The 19635-nt window shown below is 42.9% G+C and overlaps 1 protein-coding gene across 1 annotated transcript in view; it reads right to left on the reverse strand.

The window, feature by feature from the left end:
• TMEM132D (transmembrane protein 132D) overlaps positions 1-19635 on the reverse strand; it is a 424540-nt gene that overhangs the window by 230593 nt on the left and 174312 nt on the right. The window contains exon 3 of the mRNA XM_030583344.1: positions 1115-1261. Coding sequence (XP_030439204.1) covers positions 1115-1261 — 147 coding nt within the window. The remainder of the gene's footprint in view (positions 1-1114; positions 1262-19635) is intronic.

Below are 19635 nucleotides of genomic sequence, written 5' to 3' on the forward strand. Positions count from 1 at the left end.
GTGAGCTTTGAATCAGGAATTTTAATAATCTTTCTGCTTCTTTTATTCAGGAAAAGGCTGTGACCTTGACCATATATATAGATTCCTTCCCTAGCCACTAAAATTCAGCCAGCTATGAGATGATCTATGGTTTAGGGGAGGAAGTGGAGGATACCATATCGAGAGGGATTTTGAAATTGAACTCGTGTGTGTGTGGGGGGGGGACGACGGACAGATTTATGTCTGGAAAGTAAAGGAAGTCCCCTTTCCCCTCCCTCCTATATTCCAGAGCCACTGAGTTTCCTGTGTATCTAGAGGTAAGAGGTTTTCAATTAAAGGGGCCAAATCTTGCACCCTGTGCAAACCCAGTACATTTCAATGGAATTTCACAGCAGGTAAATCACTGCAGAATTTGACCTCCCTCTTCATCATGCCAGTTTAATAGTAACAATAATTAATATAACAAATCTTTAGCCAGTGAGCTCCTTACCAACATGCTCTCCTCCCGACGCTTTACCAGGAACAGTGAATTAAATGAAACCAAAAGGTATCAACCATTTATTCTTAAAAACACTCAACTGTGATTAGAAACTGGAACAACTGCTAACCAAAACTGCTAACCTACCTAAGTTATTGCATCATATGAATTTAAGATCTGAATGTCTCTTCTCTGAATGTGGATTAAAAATTCACTATCAAGAACATGGGTTGAAGCCTGGCATGTGTTTCTTAGTTCCTTCGCAAAAGCTAAGGATACATATTGAAGACTGTAATTAACAAGCCACTAATATAATGCCTGACCTGTTCAGAAGCAAATAATTTTAAAAGATTAAACAACCTGGCTGAACTAAATTCAGAGAGATGAGGCAAGTCCTTTTAAACATTGTGAAATGAAGTTTCCCTGGTAGTTTTTATTTCCTTTAGGCAATCAAAATAGATTTAGAGTCCATATGGTACAGTAAGCAGAGTATTATAAACGAAAGACAGCATCAGTCTTTCCACTGATACATTGACTATGTGTATTTAGAAACTATAATAAAAGTTTTATTAATACCATAGCAAAGCAGATACATCTGCTTTTAAAAAAGCAAAATTATCTCATTTATAAAATGTACAACTACTGGAAATGACCTACCTGTTTTCCGAGGTAGCAGATTTCCTCTGACAAACAATGACAGCTGGTGCATATTTCCCAGTATAATCCATGCTCTCTCTAATGTCCCATACGTACGGGCTGCTGGCTCTTACACTGAAAATATTCACACCTTTCTTCACCTTTGCCCTAAGAGGAACAAGAGGATATGTCAACAATTAGATATAGAATTTCATTTCCAAGCTGTTACATGGATCTTCATTTTTTTCTCATTACTGGTCCTCTGGAGATGCTACAGCTCATTACAGATGGACCACACTGGTAGGAGGTAAAGGTATAATGGAATTAAACCTCCCCATAGTTTAAAGGAACAGTGTCAAGATAATAATGTTATTGATATAATGGTAAATAGATCTGTGTTTACATTTTCTTCCCATAATACATTAGATCGCTAAAACCAGAGGAATTTTAAAGCTCTATTACAATTTTTTGCCATTTTTACTATTTGATTGTAAGTTTTTCCATGTCATTTTGACAGTGAAACTAGGCTACTCAGTTATACTTTTGGTCCTCATTGGTTCTACAGGTCCTGATCCTGCAAACTCTTAGGCACATGTTTATCTTCACACACATGGGTTGTCCAGTTTCAATGGGATACTTACATGCACAAAGTTAAGGAAGTACACAAAATTATGCATGTACTTGTTTGCAAGATTGTGACTTGTTTGCCAGATGGTGATGGGAGTGGTTAAGACTAGAAAGACTAGGCTAGAAAGAGAGACAGAGACACACTTCCTTGTTCTCATGCACTAGCCCAAAGCAGCTGATCTGAGGTTACCAATGCTGCAGTGAAAATAATTAATTTAGTAATCTGTTTTCTTTCTTTTGCTTTTTAATTTCCGATTTTGTGACCCCTAATTCTCTTTCCTTTCCCCCTGCCCACAAAAACATCTAAATGGGTGCACTAAGCCACATTGGCATTGTCCCTTTTTACTCCAGCTTTATTTCATGCTGGTGAATTGGGAGTTTCCAGTGATGTTATATTTTAGCTTTCAAAGTTTTTTTTTTTTAAATAAAAAACATTGTGGTCAAATATCCCAATACGTGAGATGTCACGAGATGCCAGTTTAATTACATTTGCTAAAAATCTCATATACAAAATGCATTCAGCACACTGGCAAGTCCCTCATTAAGAAAACAAAAAGAATGTGAGGGATACTTCTTGCAAGCATGGTAGAAAGCATTACTGGCTCTGCCGCTCTACAAGATTTCCTATGGAATCTTTTAAGAACAGATTAAAAACAGACATGGGATTCCTTCTAAAAATTGGATGCTATAGGTAGTATCTATTTTATTCTGATAGCACAATGGTAGCTATTACTATTTAGCAATTTCCTTAGCTCACCAGTAGGAATTACGATGTGAAGACCAAAAAATTTGTGCTCACAGTCTCCTATGCCAATTTCACAATATGCTGCATCATACGCAGGATGCAATGTCCATTCATAGCCCAGTTATAAAGATCCCTCAGGAAGACGGGCCAATGGCCTGATCACAGCTAGGGAAATTAACTTGCAGACCAGGCAGGTTCATTAGAGAGAGTGTGCCAGAGAAAGAAAAACAAGAAGGTGGATGGAAACTGATGCCGGTCTTCAACTCCAGCTCGTCTCAATGGCTGCAGTGATGGGAAATTTCTGTAGCTGCTCTGCCTACTTTCTGTCCCACAGGTGAGAACTAATGTAAGGCCCAAATGGGAGTTAGGAGCCTATATGATCTGGACCTAAATGATTTCATTAGGCGTTGTGGGTGCTCAGCACCTCTCAGGATCAGGCAGCTATGACTATGAATTCACACTGCCATACGCACTCCTGGGGCAGCTTTCCAGAGTGGTCACCTAAAGAGTACTGCTAATTATGGCATGCCAGGGTGGGATTGGGACACACTGTGAAGGCAGCATACTGGAACACTGGTCTATATCATTGCTGCCCCACTCCTAGCATAGTCATTGACACCAGTACAAAATGGGTATGAATCTATATAAGGCACCTCTATGTGCACATACACCCCATTACCATAGTAAGCACCTCACAACACCCTGTGAGGCAAGGAAGTGCTGTTTACTCCAGTCTGCAGTTGGGAAACTGATGCACAGAAATGCTAAATAACTTGTCCGAGGTCACACAGAAAATCTGTGCTGGTGCAGAGCTTTGAACCCAGGTCTCCCACAACTAACTATTGGCCAGACCATCTTTCCTCTTTAGCATAATAGTACCATTTTACATCCACTGTTCCCTGGTGTAAATGACCACCCAAAATGCATGCAAAGAGAAAACTAGGCCCAAAATATTTATAGGGATGTGTGTGTGTGTATGTGTGAGTGAGAGAGAGAGAGAGAAAATTGTATATACACACACAAATAAAACATACACTGAGATATTTCTCTGTGAATTATGAGTGTGTCTCACAGTTAGTACAATGAAAGGATATTTGATTGACTCTAGGACAAATATGTTTTCATTCATGCAGTTAGAGAAACTAGTTTGAATTAAAGAAAATGCAACTGCAGCATCAGAAAGTGCGGAAGTGGAACAAAATGTCTTTGCAATTTGTGCCACCGAGCCCCTTTATATCACCTTAGCAGTGCAAATTCTCCTCAAATGCCTTAGTGTAAACGAGAATCTGACCCAATGTCTCAGTTCTGCTAAAGAAGCGGCCACAAACTTAGAAGGAATCTTCTGTTTCCACATGAAAACAATTTTAAATGTAACAAAAAATACAGATGGAACCACTCTCTCTCGCCTTTGTTATCTTCTAGTGGCATTTCTTTAAGAGATGGCGCAGTGTAGCAAAGCAGCAGGATGGACACACAAACATACAGACAACTTGAGCTTGTTTACCCTTGACATTCACTGCTAATGTTTCAAAACAAACACAAGTTCTTGCCTGCCTTCCCGGCGTAACTGCAGTCTGAGGATGAGAATTTCTTTAAAAGGGTTTTGATAAGGTCTAATTTAGTCATCTATTACAAGCCCTAAACCTTTAATTTTACTGAAAACAATAACGGAACTAGACTGCTGTTTCCTACAGAATTAGAGGTTACTAGCTCTTTTTAGAGCAGTCAGTTTTACATGCTCCTGTAATTACCACTGAAGCTTTGACTCCAACGAAAGCCAGTTTCTTTCATTTTCTCTGGCGTGTCTTAGTATTTTGTTTGCCGATACTGCACTGCAGAATTCTCTTCACCCAATTTCCCTTGACACTCACACTTAATTACAAAGAAGCCACCTAGAAGAGATTGGGTTAATGCCAACAAAAGGTGCATTGTTTGTCAACAAACAGACCTAAAACTGAAGGTACTTGAAGTTTTTATATGACTGTTGTCAGGTTTCAATTTACTTCTTCCAAATCTTTGTTTTTTGGTTGTGTCTGACTGCCATGGCTACAAGGCAAGCTGTGTTTTAGACCCCTTTGCAGCCCCTCTTGAGTGCACCCCACAGGCATCGCTTTCTGAATCTCTCTCAGGGGAAAAATCCCCACAGTTCAACCGCTTTTGGACTGGATCTCTGGGTTGCAGCCCCCTGTAACACAACAGGCCCCAAGGTATTTGACACCTGCAAGAAAAAGTCTCTCTGGGAGCCTGTGATCCACTGTGGCTGAAATGACCCCAAAACAACATATTGTTTATTCACCCACAGATATATAAAAAGAGAAACGGTCAAATCAACAAAAGTTTATGCTCATCTGTTCTCTCCTACACTTTATCCCTTCCTTGAAGTTTTTGGTAAGTTCCATTCAACCCAGGCCCCTCATTTTTGGGCTGGGAAAAACACACTGCGTTGCCACATTCTCTCCTGATGATGCGTCTAAGCTGCTTTGTTAACCTGGGTGATTGGCAACTGGGTCTGAGCACCCAGGTTAGCCTAGCTCAGGTATGAGCTCCCCACTGTAAAGCTCAACCCATGTTACTATGTTATCTCTGTTTCTGCACTCAGCAAGGTGCATCTGGGAGCATTTCCTATAGTTCTTTGAGCTGAGATGCTCTAGGATATTTTCCCAATCAATTGTGGAGAACTTGTCTGTCAGAGGAAATCATGGGATGGCATTGGAGCACTATCAGCACTCAAGAAATTTTGCCCGCATTCTCATTGCAAAATGGATAGCTTACAGCCTGAGTTAAAATGGAAACTGGGTTCTAACCCTCACTCCCATCTTGTTAAACTAGCTTGGTCTTAAAGCACCTCCTACCCTGGGTCAGAGGTTTGTCTGTGTGGATGGTAGGTCGGCTTTTGCCAATACCTGGAAAAAAGCCCAGATTAACTGTGCAGTGAAGATGAACTCTCTGTCAGAGACTCACCTCCACCAGCTGCTGCCAACTGCCCACTTCTTCCTCTCTAAGCAGGAGCCTTAATCAGTTTACTGTCCCTTTGATCTTAGACTGTGACCTTGGAAAAATAAGACTCTTAACCTGGCTAGAAACAGGCAGGTAGGTATTTCCCCCCCTTGTTCTCTGAAGGATACTTGATAGTTTCTTTGGTATTTTCTCTCATTATTTCATTTCCTGTTTGTTTACCCCTAACATCCTCCTTTGATTTAACTCCATGCAGACAGGCAGAATAATATCAAGCAATTAAACTGACGTAAATGTGGTATTTTAAAAACAGTACAGATATCTCCTTCCTTCTCCACATTGACTCACAGTTCTCAGCATGTCGATTGGAGGACAGGGTCAGGGACCACATGACAAGCACATTTAGTCACTCACTGCAGACTGCATAAGCTTGATCTACATTACAGAGTTAGGTCAACGTAAAGCAGCTTACGTCAACCTAATTATGTCAGCGTCTTCACTACAGCCTTGCTCCCAGCAACGTAAGTGCCCTACTACCCTGACATAATAACGCCGCCTCCATGAGAGGCATAGGGCTTTTGTTGGTGCAGTTAGGGCAAAGCAGTGTATGTATAGACACTGTGTTAATTACGCTGGCGGTTGGCTGTCATTCCTGTCAATTTCATGGCTCCATGCTGGAACTATGAAATTGACAAGAAAGTCAGGCTGTAATCGGGGTAGGGTTGGGGCTCCAGCTAGAGCCCAGCTCCCCCCTGAGCTACCTGCTCCCAGCCAGGCTGTGCCCACCCTGCTCCCCACTTGGAGCTTGGCTGCCCCCGGGCTCCCTGCTCCCAGCCTGGCTGCTCCCCAGTCTCCTCGCTCCAAGCTGGGCTGTGCCCACCCAGCTCCCCACTGGCACCCGAACTGCTGCCTGGAGGCTCCCCGGAGAGAGCCCTGGATCCTGGCTCTCTCCCCCTGCTGCTGGGAGCCTGACTTCCCACCCCCACCCCCAGGCTCTTGGCTCCTCACCATTCTTTTTTTCCATTTTTTTAATTGAAAAACCAACATATTTCTGTGAAAAATTAAAATATAACAGGTTTTCAAAATTCCTTGTGTAATTAGTATTTTCCAACTAGCTTTAGTATGTGAAAATGGAGAAACTTGCACAACAGATTTTACTAATATACGGCGGGGATCGAGAGAGAGAGGCCAACTGACCAGCCAAAGAAATCCCCCTGCTCCTCAGCTCTGCATATTCAATAACCATTCAGTGAAGAAAAGTGCCTACCATGTATCCAGGTATTTTCTATGGTTTGCATCATTGTTTGCTTTATATGCACTGCAGCATGTAATTTACTCCTGGTCTGCAGCTACGAGACCTCTGTGGAGCTCACCATCTTCTTCACAAATTAGTTCACATAAGCGGTGTACTTAGGAGAATTCACCCATTGAAAACCGGTGCAAGGCAAGAAAGGAAGAAGGTACAGAGGGAACTCCCTGAACTGATACATCACACCTGAAATCAAACACGTTTTCCTAAGCACATAAAGACAGTGATTTCCCAATTCCATCTCATGACCCACTAAAGACCATGTTTCTCCAGTGATAAAAAGAGGCTTCAAATCACGCAATTAAAATGCAGGAGCTGCCCCTTTCCATTTATCAAACTGTCTGTTTTAACATCTCCCAGTTTTCTTTGTAGTTTACAACCAGTTAGCACTTAGCTTTCGGCCCGTGTCATTACCGCAGGCTGGTAATGGCTGTGAAATTGTTACTTAAGTGTTGTATAAAATGGAACAGCTGGCTGGTGAAAAATAACAGTGGCACAGCATGAGTGCCGCTAAGTGCCCTGGTACAATGTCAACCCAGCATTGGGTCTGAAACACCAAGAGGAAGCAAAAAAAAAAGGAGAGAGAATTCACTTTCCAAGACCAATAAAGGGAGATCAAAGACATTTGTGCTTAAAGGAATGGCAGATATTTTGACTCTGGCCAGGACTGTCCTGTCAGTGACCCTGAAGGGATTCTGCCTGCTACACACCGCTGTCATGCTACTGCTCGCTCTCCTCCCCCTGCAAAAAAACTCCACCGAAACATTTCTAAAAAAAGATGTTTCAAATCCGTGAAATTTATTCTGGTTTTTGATTACTGCAGGTGCTCCAGGGAAAGACGTAGAAAACTTTCCCAGGAAAGTTTCACCATTTAGAGAGAGCCTGTGCTTCCACAAGCTATCACCTCGCTTGGGGTGGCTGTTACAGTGCAATGGACAAACGAAGGTTTCTCAAAAGTCCCGTGAACCCATCCTTGGGTATTTATAACCATTTAATAAAGGACTCGACGGGTCTGTTGTACTTTTTATTGCTCAGACAGTTCCAGGATGTCATACCAAACTGTCCAAAGCAGTCTCTGACTCCAAGAGGTGACACTCGTTGTGTCCCTGGTATTCCCCTCCTGTGCAGTGACAGCTGGAGGCATACGGGTGAGGGGTTTTTACCAGTCCATTCAGGTTTTTAATGCCCAGCAGTCTGAATGGCTGGTTAGCCAAGCCAGCAGATGACTCTGAATGGTCCACTGGAAGCACCCAACAGGCTAGATGCGAATGGGAAAAGGGTGGGGTTTTGACCCAGCGAACAGGAAGGGCTGTGTTAGCAAACTGAAAGCTTCGGATAGGTGCAGTTGAGAGTGGAGGAAAGCAGCAACTTGAGCTAGCAGCGAAATGCCCCCCGGAATCCACCTTGAGAGCAGTCGGGGGCTAACATCTGCCAAGAGACCTACTAAATGATACTAAATGACCTGCTGCAGCACAGTGGCCGTAGAGGAGTTGCTTAGAGTGGGGGAGGGGAGATGCTGAGAATGCTGCTAGTACTAGCCTTTTTCCCCTTTCAAATAGTATAGCCCTGACCTATACTAGAGATGGAAAAGCCCTGGCTAGTCTATCCCCCCGACTAAAGCGGGGGGCTTTTGTTTCTCTCCAACAGGTCCAGAGATGATTTAAAATCAAGGTGAAAAACACTGCTTATGAATGCGGCCTGCACTCGACTCCTGAGCTGTTTATCCAGCAATAACCTATTTCTTATCTTGCACTGGATGTGCTAGCACCTAAGGATGCTTGTACATAAAGGACTTATTAGAATGTGTTTAACCTGAAACACAACCAGATTGCCTGGAGACCAGTCATGAAAATTGGATTGGATGCTCTAGGTCAAACAGTAATTGTTTTGGGAGAGTTCTATGGCCTGTGTTATGAGCAGGCCAGACTAGATGATCAAAGTGGTCCCTTCAGGCCTTAAAATACCTTCTTTATCATTGTAGCAACCTACAATTTTCACTGGTCACCTCACCATACATTTTAAAAGAAATGTCTCTTTTTAAACCACGATTAAGAAAAACAACAAAAAAGAATAACAAACTATAGACAAGTGAGATAGAAAGTTCTTTAGAAAAGCAAAGCACAGGGTTCCTACTCCTGATCACCCTAAACCTCGTGAGTGATCTCATGCACCTACTACTATCACGTGTATTTTCCTTTAGATAAGAGGAAAAAGTCATCGGTATTGCCATTAATCTTAGAAATAATATCTTCATATGAAACAATTTCTGTCACATCAGCATGCTGAGCTTTTAACAGTGGCACAAAAGAGCTTTTGCAGTTTTTAAAGATCAATCTCTCTGCAGAACCAAGGGTCATTGCAGTCCATTTATTAAAAAGACTTTGTAGTCCTATATACCAAAGAAAAATCATATAGCCACTATGATTCTGGCTCAGTCAATAGTTTATGATTCCATACTGTATAACATTTGACCACTTGCATCTAATATGCAGACATGGCTAAGCCATGTGTGACAAATTCCCACACTGATTCCTGGGCTGCTAACATGCATTGTAAGTTCACATTGGCTCATTAGCAGATCAGGTAGTGTAGTCTAATATATTGGTTATTTTATGCTGTGATGAGAGACACTTAACTCTCATTCTCATCTCTCTTTTAGAGATTGAAATGCACAATAGTCCAAGGAACATTGCATGAAATTTTGAGAGGGAATGAGAGGAGGATGCAATTATTAATATTGTTTCTCTTGGGGATTTTTATATACAGAGAAAATTACCAGCTACCTTTATGTGCCTGCAAAATGGTTTTAACTTGGGAAGCAATCAACAATCAAGATTTTATCGAATTCCAAGTTATATCTGCATTTCTGCTTCAATGGACCACCTGATCCATCTCTTGTAGCTCTTTTAACTCTGCTCTGGCAGGCACTGACGGTAAGTGCTGTGGGTAGCTACAGGACACGCCATGTGACTTTTCCTCCTCTTCCTGTTTGTACCCTAGATGAGGGACAGAGAATAATGTTGGACTGTGTCATTATTGTATTAATTAATTGCACTCCCTTCTACATCAGTGGCAGCATTGAGCTGTTAGGGTTGGCCTATGGCAGAACTCCTTCCTGCTGTTAGCTAGGAAATGTTGCTTTTGGGACTACTAGAATAGATGACAGAAAGGATGGTAAAGTACTTCAGAATTTTTTCTTCTCCACTCTGGAATCTGTGTTCTGCATACTTGGTTTCACATGTTCAGCACTACAGTCTTGATGCTGAAAGCCTTCAAGTGGCTTCATGTAAATCCAATAGAACTACTCATGTGAGTAAGGATTTGCAGAATCAGGCTTTCTATTTGCCGCAAGGATTAAGTTGTGTTGTTTCTTCTTCTTCCTTATTCTATGTCTAGCCTGAGCATCTCACATACTTGTCATTGAACAGAGGACAAATATAGGAGATAAGGGTCTATTGGAAGTAAAAGGCTAATAGAAATGTTGTTTCGCCTGGATACAGTATTCTTCCTCGCTTTTTAGCATTAGCTGAAGTGTAAAGTTGCTTCTCTCTGTTAAATATCTGCTATTTTCCTCCCTAGAGATGGCTGTATTTCAGTGGTGGGCGAAGGGATTCTTGTATAGGTATGTGTGGTGTATGCACTGCCCACAACATGCTTTATTATCTGCAGTGCTCAGAAGTTGCTAGGGAACAGTGTTGACCCATTTTTAGTGATCAGTCTACATTTCTTCTGTTGAGGTCACGCATCTGTTTCATTCGTTGAGTGTGTCATCATTCCATACCCTGTAAGGAGCTGTGGATGAAAACCTGGAATAGCACAGGACTAGCCCACTGAAATTTAAATTAAGCTTCTTAGTAAAGCAGTTTTTTATATCACCTCACCGCATTGATCTGTATGTCGAGAGTGTGACTGTGGCCACATACACATTTCAGAGATGTCACTAGGCTAGACGACGGGGATAGATTTCCCCTTCTTCTGCTCCCAAAGCACTGGCTCCTGTCACTTGAACTGCACCATTAACTATAGCACTTTTAGGCCTATGACCCATAACTGAGTAATTCAGATTCTATCCAGTAGAGAGCAGAGTTATACATGTTAGCAAATGTATTAGAATTTTTATAAAACGTCCTGGGGTTTTTTGAGATAAAAGGTGCTATATAAATGCAAAATGCTGTTATTGTTGTAGCCTGAGTCTTAAACCTCTTGCTGTCTTTTAGTAGCAGTCTGTGTACAGTTTGTTCATTCAGATCAAGGGAAGGCTGTGATGGGGGGCAGGTTTTTAAAAAAAAAAAAAAAAGCAAGAAAACGAAACACCAAACAAACAGTAGCTGCAACACAGATTTTTAGGAGTGGGGAGCTGGGCAGTGAGTGTAGATGCAGTCAATAAGAGTTAAGTCAGTAAGAGGAAATCCTCTAAATCTGGCAGTTAAAGGCAGCATCTCTACTTGATTTCCCATGGTAAATGGAACCTTGAACAGAAGTCTCTGACCCAGATAATTATGCAATACCTTTGGAGAAGGTGTGTCCCAGGAGACAGTGCACTGGACTGGGACTCAGGGGACCAACTCTGCCACTAGCTTGCTATGAGAGCTTGGGCTAGTTACTTCAGCTATCTTGGCTTCAGTTTCCCCGTTTGTAAAATAGAGCTAAACACCTCACTGTACGCTCACTGTCCAGTCCACAGTCTGCATTGCAGCTGCTGGTTGGTTTGTTGTAAAGTGCTTTGAGATCTATGCATGAAAGTACAGTTTGAGTTACTGTTGTTATTCCCAACCCTTCCTAAATCTGAACTGGGTTTTATTAAAATTCCAAGTAGCTGCAGGCTGAATGAGTTTGCTACACAGGATGATAAAAGCTTTTGCAGCTATTCCACTTTTTTCTTTTACAATAACCTTGGCAAAAAAACTAGTTAAGAATTTGCATCATAGTTTTGCATACACGTATATTTTTCTCTCTCTCTTTTTGGCCATAGTCAGAAGCAAACCACAGGGTCCCTAACTTCCTCTAGATCTGCAGGCAGCCCTGTTCATCTCTGGCTCCCATTTTTATAAATAAACACACTCCTCCATTCCTTTGAACATACACATATTTTGCTGTCACACTGAATTGTCCAATTATCTGCTACTGGTTGAAAAAGTGGCATGCAGATGTGACAGGTGATAGCAAGTCACCATTACTGGCACTGCATTTATGAGTGGCCTTTGGATAAACAGAAGATCAATTTCCTCTGCAGACTGTCCCCTAACTACCAACAGCACAAAGACAGTCACTTCTCTGAAACCACCTGAGTACTTGCCTTGTAATTCCAGCTGATACATGGCTATTGGCAGGGTCATGGTTTTGTCCTTTAATGAAATAAAACCTCATTAGAGTGTCCCTAGTTTATAACACCATCACTGCTCATAGCAGTATCTTAGCTAATTCCAGGAATGAGGTTTTGCTTGCTTGTAGCAGCTATGTCTATAATGTGACACTTGTAGGTATAATGCCGCTATTTCCCTGTTTCTCACTGCTCTGCGATCCAGCTTGCCTCAAGTACAGTTAATGTGATGAAGGCAGCAGGCGGATGCTACCAACAGCCATATTGCTATGCAGTGAGATGGCAGAAGCAAAACAGTTTCCTGCCTTTCTCCCTCATATTTGGTGTCCCTACCTGTCAGCTGCCAGCACCCTGATGGGAGTGTAGAGCTAGCTATTCTCAGTGACTCACACAGTTAGATCACATTCGTCTCATTAGCTCTAGCTCAGGAGTGTAAGAAGTGGAGAACTTTGCTAAGACAAAGGAAAGCTAGGGAAAGAGATAAGACGTGCTGCAAGGAACAGCCCTTGGAACAGCCGGTTCAGATTAAGGCTCACATTTGTTGTTAATTAAGAATAAAGGAAAACCCTAGAACATGGGTGAGTTTCGTATAACAACACATTGTGTGCGGATTGAGAGTAGAGGGATCAAACCTGTTTAAATTTGGAGATAATGTCAGTTTCCATACAACCACCTGGAGTAGCCTTATAGCATAGATGTTCACTTAAATGGCACATTAACAATAGGGTTGCCACCATCAGGAGCACCTGGTGTGGATTTTTAGAACCTTTTAAGGTTCACAAAAACAGTTTTGGGCCACAGTGATGCCGTATTATGATCTCATGTGACAGCATGGTGGTCTTGTCTTGGTATATCATGCCAGGATGCGGTGACACTGCAGCGTGGTGATGTGTCCTGAGATTACATCACATCATCATAAAGCAACACACTTGTTCATCAGGGCATTTATTAACAAAGGGAACGTGAAGGTCTTTGTCCTGCAAGCTTCTGAGAACCTTCCATTTCCACTGAGAACTGGGGCCAAGTTTGTAAGGGTTTATCTAGTAAGTGAATAGAAGTCAGAGTAACAAACCTTAGGATACTTACCTCTGTTCTGAATCAACTTGTATTCTTCCTCCCGCCTTTTACTCCTCCAGGGATGTTTGTGTTTTACAGTCTAATTTTCGTCATGCCAAACATGCTTTTCATATTAATTTTCTGACTGAACACTACAAAAATAAAATCTAACCCCCAAACACATGCAAGCACAGAACCACAAGGAAGACAGACAGTTTTTGCCCAACTCAAGAGACATATATTCCAAAGACACCTATTTTATTTAACTCATGGCATGCACAGTTCATTTTCTGAGGCCTAAATTGGTCTCGTACTTTTATTAATTAAATATGATTATAAAACCTTTTGGGACTTATTTTTTCTAATATCTCAATTTGAATGGGGTTGTTCAAGCATCTGAGTGGAATGGTTTTTGCTCCTGAAATGTTAATTAGATAGAGAATATGTTAGCTTTTGAGAGAGCTGCATTGCAAGCCCATAGATAAACAGATTGATTTAATTTTAATCTGCTTTCATGGTGGTGCATGATGATAGCTGGTTTCTGTCTCACAGGGCTGAAAACTACAGACCTTAATAAGAGTTTGTGGGTGTATTATACAGCTTTAAATAGCTTGTGTTGTGCTAGTCCGCTCTCCATAAATTATTCTAACTCCATCAGTATCTATAAGGGATTCCCGATTCTCTTCTGCTGTAGATTTTCAATCAACAAAGCTATTAGTGTAACCTGGAGAAACTTTGTGGCATCTTCTCTGAAAACAACTAGCAACACTGATTTGTACATGAAGTATCTTGGGGGGGGGGGTGAAATCAGCTCTGAAAAAGCCAACTCATTGCAACTCAGTCCTAAAGACCAAATCCTACTATTTTTACTGAGCCAAAACTGACCTAAAATTAAAGGCCAAAACTTTCCAATCTGGGGTCCTAACATTAGACTCCTAGATCCTTATTAAGGCTCTGCCCAAAAAGTGGCCTGGTTTTCAGAAGTGCTGTAGCTTCCATTGTGTTTGGGACATTCCAGTTTTATTCATTGAAAGGGGTGCTGCATGGAGGCAGCCCTGCACTCCTATGAAAAGACCCTCAAATATGAGGGGTAGTTCCTAATAAGAAAATCCTCTCTTTGGGGATTTCACTTCTCAGAGGCTCAGCTATCCTGCATCTATCTTGACCCACACAGCTTTTGTGCTGCTTAAGGGCCATCCTTAAAATGCAAATAAGTCCAAAATCTCAATGTGAAACTCACTGAAAATGGTGGCACTCTACCTGGAAGAAACTTTTTTGCATGATTACTATGCAAAGGCATACATCTGTGTGAGGACCATGTTCTGCTCTGAATTAGCCCCACACAAGCAAAACCATGGGGGTAAATCAGGCAGAATGTGTGTCCTTAAGAAGGTATAAAGTTCCCATCTCTGTATTGTTTAGATGTTATACATGTAATTAAAAGTACAAATACCAAGAGAACAACACACTTTCCAACCACTTCTCATTGCATTATTGATTTGCACTGGATAATATGATCAGTCCTGTCTATGGTAGAAATACAGCCAGTCTAGTCTGCTGCCATCAATATCGGGAAAAGGCTTGTGCAAAGAGAGGTGTTCAAAGACACCTTCTGTGGTAGACAGCCATCCATTGGGAATATCCCAGATTCAGAGATGCTCACCCCTAGCCCTAGCAGTCATGGTGAGGGAACAGGTGGTCCCTTACATAGGTAGGCCCTAGTCCTTTGAAGGCTTTAACTATTAGGAGCAGCACCCAAAAGCAGATAGAGAAATTGCCCCCACACCAAGGATGGCTTCACGAGACTTTTGAGAAACCTCTAATGTGTGTTTAGAGACTTTAAAGCAATCTGCAACCCATCACTTTTCCTCTTGTTTCTGATTTCATTGTGAACCTTTCACTTAGCTTTGTCCCTGACCCACCTACGCTGTCTGTCTGGCACTCTTTGTGAGGTTCTTTTCCATCTCAGTGCTATCTAGTTGTTTGCTAGGTTTCTTGTTATCCGATTCCAGAGGTCTTGCTTGATGGTGCGGTCTCAGCTCTGTTACTGTAAAATTAAAAAATCCAACTAGAGAAACTCTTTCTGATTGTTTAAGTGGTGCCGATGTAAAGACATATATTTTCATGACTGGTCCATGGATTGTTCCAATGATTAATTACTCAATGTTAAAAGTATATGCCTTGTTCCAGTCTGAATTCATCTATCTTCCACTTCCAGCCATTGGAAACTGTTATATTTGTTTAACTTCTTGAAGCTACAGAAGGTACCAATGTGAGGTCTTTGTGACCGAGACCAGGTTTTTGTTCTGTGTTTGAACAGTGCCTAGCGCAGTGAGGTCCTGGCCTACGACTAGGGCTCACTGGCATGACTGCAATGCAAATAAATAATAATAAATCATCATTATAACTTGGGACAAGGACATGACCATCACAGATGACTGAAGGTTCCGGTTGCCTCTTGGGGGTGGAGGGGAAGGAAGTATCCATAATTGCTTAACTGGTGAACCGAATGGTGAAAAAGGACATTGCACATCAGAACATCGTTCCATCAAGACTGGTAACTTGCCTTGAGCAGTGGCGAACTGCTAATGCTGCAGCAAAAAGGGACCTTCCCTGCCCAACCTCAATAATGTACGCAGGCCCCAAAAATGTCAAAAGTGGCCACTGATTTTCAGTGCCTCGGTTCAGTTTGCCCTGACATGAGACAGGGTACACCTGATTTCCCAAGGTGCTGAGTACGTACACCTCCCATTGACATTAGCTGGAAATGTGGCTGCTTGTCCTGTCTGAAAAAATGTCTAAAGTCAGGCATCCAAAAATTGTGGCACTGAATATCAGTGACCACTTCGGACAATCTGAAGTGGGGAGGAGGATGTTTGACACCAGTAGGCACTAGCTCCTGAGAAGGAAATCTTCAGACTAGGAATTGCTGTGACAAAAAGCGTGGAGAAATAGTAGCCATATCATTTGGGCCCAAGACACTGAAAAGGAGAAATTACAAAGGCAAGGAAGTGATGCAACAAATGGAACAGTGTGCAGGTCAAGGGGCAAAAGAGGGGTAATTGTGGAGGGGCCCTCAGGGGACAGAGGAGACCCAGAGACATAGCCTAAACCATCATTGATTGGAAACAAATTGCTTTCACCTCTTTCTTCAGTCTATATGAAATGTGAGTTGCGGACTGACCCCATGCTCCTATTAGATGGTAAGGATTTTACAACACAACAGAATGCTACTGTTCAGCATGGGATATCCATATGTTTGTACTAAGAAGGAAATTAATAGTCTGCCTCGGGATTAAGTTATTGCTCAGATCCATAAAGCCCCAGCCCCTGCTGGATGTACATAGCTTGCCTTACATCTCCACTGATCAATTAACTCCTCTGCTATGCCAGGTGGCAGTATGGGACCCAGAATGGTTTGGCAGGAGGTCTTCACTGTTGGTAGTGGGTATTTTCGACATACACAATATCAAAATCAACCTGTGCACTTCTTTGGCCCTGAGCTCTCTTTGCCAACATGCAGCAATCCAGGTATTCACCAGGACATTACCTTGTACTGCAGATTGCTACGCGGCTAGCTTGTGACTTGGACTAAACACCCGTGTGGGGCAGTAGATAGAGTAAGAGCCACCCACTTCTTTTAGACACCTTGGATCTGGGCACTTTCCTTCCTCCCTGGCTAGCTGAGCCAGCATGGCATAATGTATGACGAGGACAGGCCAGGTGCAGATTCCTCTTAGAGGAGCAGCACAGAACTCACAGTCCAGAAGGCTGGGTGGCTAACGTAGCTGTAAACCACCCGCCTGCCCTTCTGATACCAGGCTGCTCCAAGTGCCATAGCACTCCCCTGCAGAATTTGGACAGTCCTGGGAGCCTGTCTAAGTTATAGCAGCCTCCCTGGGATCACCCTATACCAGGGCTTCAAGGGGTTACTGAACCGGCAAACTTCTCTCTCCGCCAGATCTGAGTCTTTTAGAGTCCCTTCATCCAGCACAGGTGGGGTGGGGATCATACCCACAGTACTCAGTATGTTAATGAATTTTGTCATGTGGTAGCAACAACTAGTTTGGGTTTTTTTTTAAGAAATCCCTAATTTAGGGACAGGATTAAATCTACTATTGTCTAAGAAACTGTCCAGCTAAAATCTTGAATCAGCACAGAGCGTACAGATGTTCACAGGGTGTAGTACCTGGCCCCTTTCTGAGCCCTGGCCTTCTCCTGAAGTGCCTCCAAAGGGACAGAAATCAGTAAGTGCCGTAAGACAGGAAGACAGTTCTGTTCCTTGCGCAAGAGCACAAGCCAAGCCGTAATGCACCCCTCAGGTATTCAAGTGAAATGGCTGGGTGACTGCAGGTTGGCACTAGGGTTGCCAACTTTGGTTGGGCATATTCCTGGTGGTTTCATCATACGATATAATCTTTAATTAAAGATTAATCTTTAATTCTTGGAGACTCCAGGACAATCCTGGAAGTCTGGTAACTCTAGCTAGCACAACACTGGCTTTTTGCTAGGGCACCGGGATTAAGATTCCTGATCTTTCAGGGAAAAAAAAACAACACAGAACCCCCCCAATTAGATTTTTAACACCTTGTGGTCAGACATTAACCTTTGTTATATGGATTATTTGAAAGACTCTGCAACACACCAGTCCTTCAGATTGTTCTGGGACACTGGGTAGTGCTGTCTCTATAGGTAAGTACTATCACCTATGAAATCACACACGTTGCTGGGAGGTTTTCACTGCAAGCGTTGAGCTGGCCCTTTGCTGCTTAGCCTGTGAGATGAAAGTAGCATGTCCGCAAGCCACTAGAAGAAGGGAAAGTAAATTCTCTAGACCCACCCATCAGTCCAGGATGTTTTGATGCAAATTGGCGTGCTGGAGGGAGAAGGCCCTCAAAGGACTGGTGTGGAAAGCCTGTAGTTCCAGCTGCATCTCCCCCACACACAAACACACATTCTGAGTCTGTCAGGGTGGAAGTGATGAACCAAGGTCCAGGGCGACCAGGATCAGGAAATGTATCCTACTGCATTGGAATTAACAGCCCATCAGCCATTTCACACCCAGGATCTCAATACAAAGGTCCCTTTGAAGAATGGTTCCAAGCCCACAATAAAGGCAGCACTGCATGTGTCACACCTGGCCTTGCACTGATTTCTATAAGTGCCGTTCAAGCCAGGCAATTTGAGGCAGAGAGACTAATTAAGCAATGGCCCCTGCTGGCACAGGCCCTACTGTGAGAAAACGATTGAAACGTGACTCCTGTGCTGTGAGCCAATATCAAGGTCGATTATTTCACAGCTGCGAACCCACCCAGGAGGGGGAGGTGGGGGCAGGACTTGTGAAATGGGTTTAGCTGTTTCCTGCACTATCTAAAATCATCCCTGAACGGCGCTTTCTGTGGGCAGAGGATGGCAGTGGCTGAAGGAGCAGTGGGTTTCTCATGCCTCGAGGAGCCTTCCCTGAGCAAGGTGGCACAGGAGCAGCGTGATGGCAAGAAAACCTGAGCCATAGTCCATGCTCTACCTGCTGTGTGAATAAAAATGCCAATCTAGTCCCCACTCCAGATATCTTGGCAAGGGACCCGATGTGAGGTCTGGATGCTGCGATGAACATTCCCTGAGAGGCACAAGACCTAGCACTGTGTGAGCTCCATGCATAACAGCATGCCTGGGACAGGAGCAGGGTCGGGTATGGGCAGGGCTGGGGGTTCCCCTGCTAATTATCCTCTCCTCTTCTCTTTCTCGCAGGAGACAGTAAGACACTGAGTAGGCTGCTTCAGCCACTGGGCTACAGTAGCTTCCATTGTGTGGACGGGATCGTTCCTCCACACCGTCGGGCTGAGGATCTACCCTGGCAAGGGACCCAGACTCACTGGGCTCTGGATTTGTGGCTGACAGAGTTTTTCGGCTCCCAGGGCTGTCAATTCAGCACCTTCCTGCAGCACTAAAACCCACTTACAAGTTTCTCACTTAACACTACGGCTACGGATTTCCAATGTATTGCTATTTACCTTCGAGTAAGAAAAAACAGCCGGTCACCTCTCCGTGGTTCAAAGAATGTTATTCTCAGTAGGGGTGGAATGGAAAAAGAAGCATAATATATTTTATTAAAAACCTCTTTTCTGTTGGCTGGAATGCTGGCTGCTGCTAACACACTGATGAAAAATGTCTCTGTTTGTTTTCTGACATGTTGCTTTTCCTTCTCATATATAAAGGAAACTTATAAAAATAGATGCTGGGGGGTAAATATCTCAGTAATCCCAGTTGCAAGATCAGTCACAACTTAAGGATTATAGTCCACCAGGAGTTTACTAGATTCATGGGGAAACTTGTAATTCAACTGTATCTCACTGAAGTTAAAGCCGTCGTACAGTGCACTTCTTCTATCCATTTAATTGCACAGTATCTGGTACAGTTTGCTTGAAATACTGAACATCTCACTGGAAGGAGCTCCATGATGCACAGGGGCTAGATTTTGAGCAGGGCGCTCAGGTTACCCAAGGGTCACTATCCCTTTCTGTGCCCAATCC

This window comes from Gopherus evgoodei, chromosome 13, assembly GCF_007399415.2.
Source record: "Gopherus evgoodei ecotype Sinaloan lineage chromosome 13, rGopEvg1_v1.p, whole genome shotgun sequence".
NCBI lineage: Eukaryota > Metazoa > Chordata > Testudines > Testudinidae > Gopherus > Gopherus evgoodei.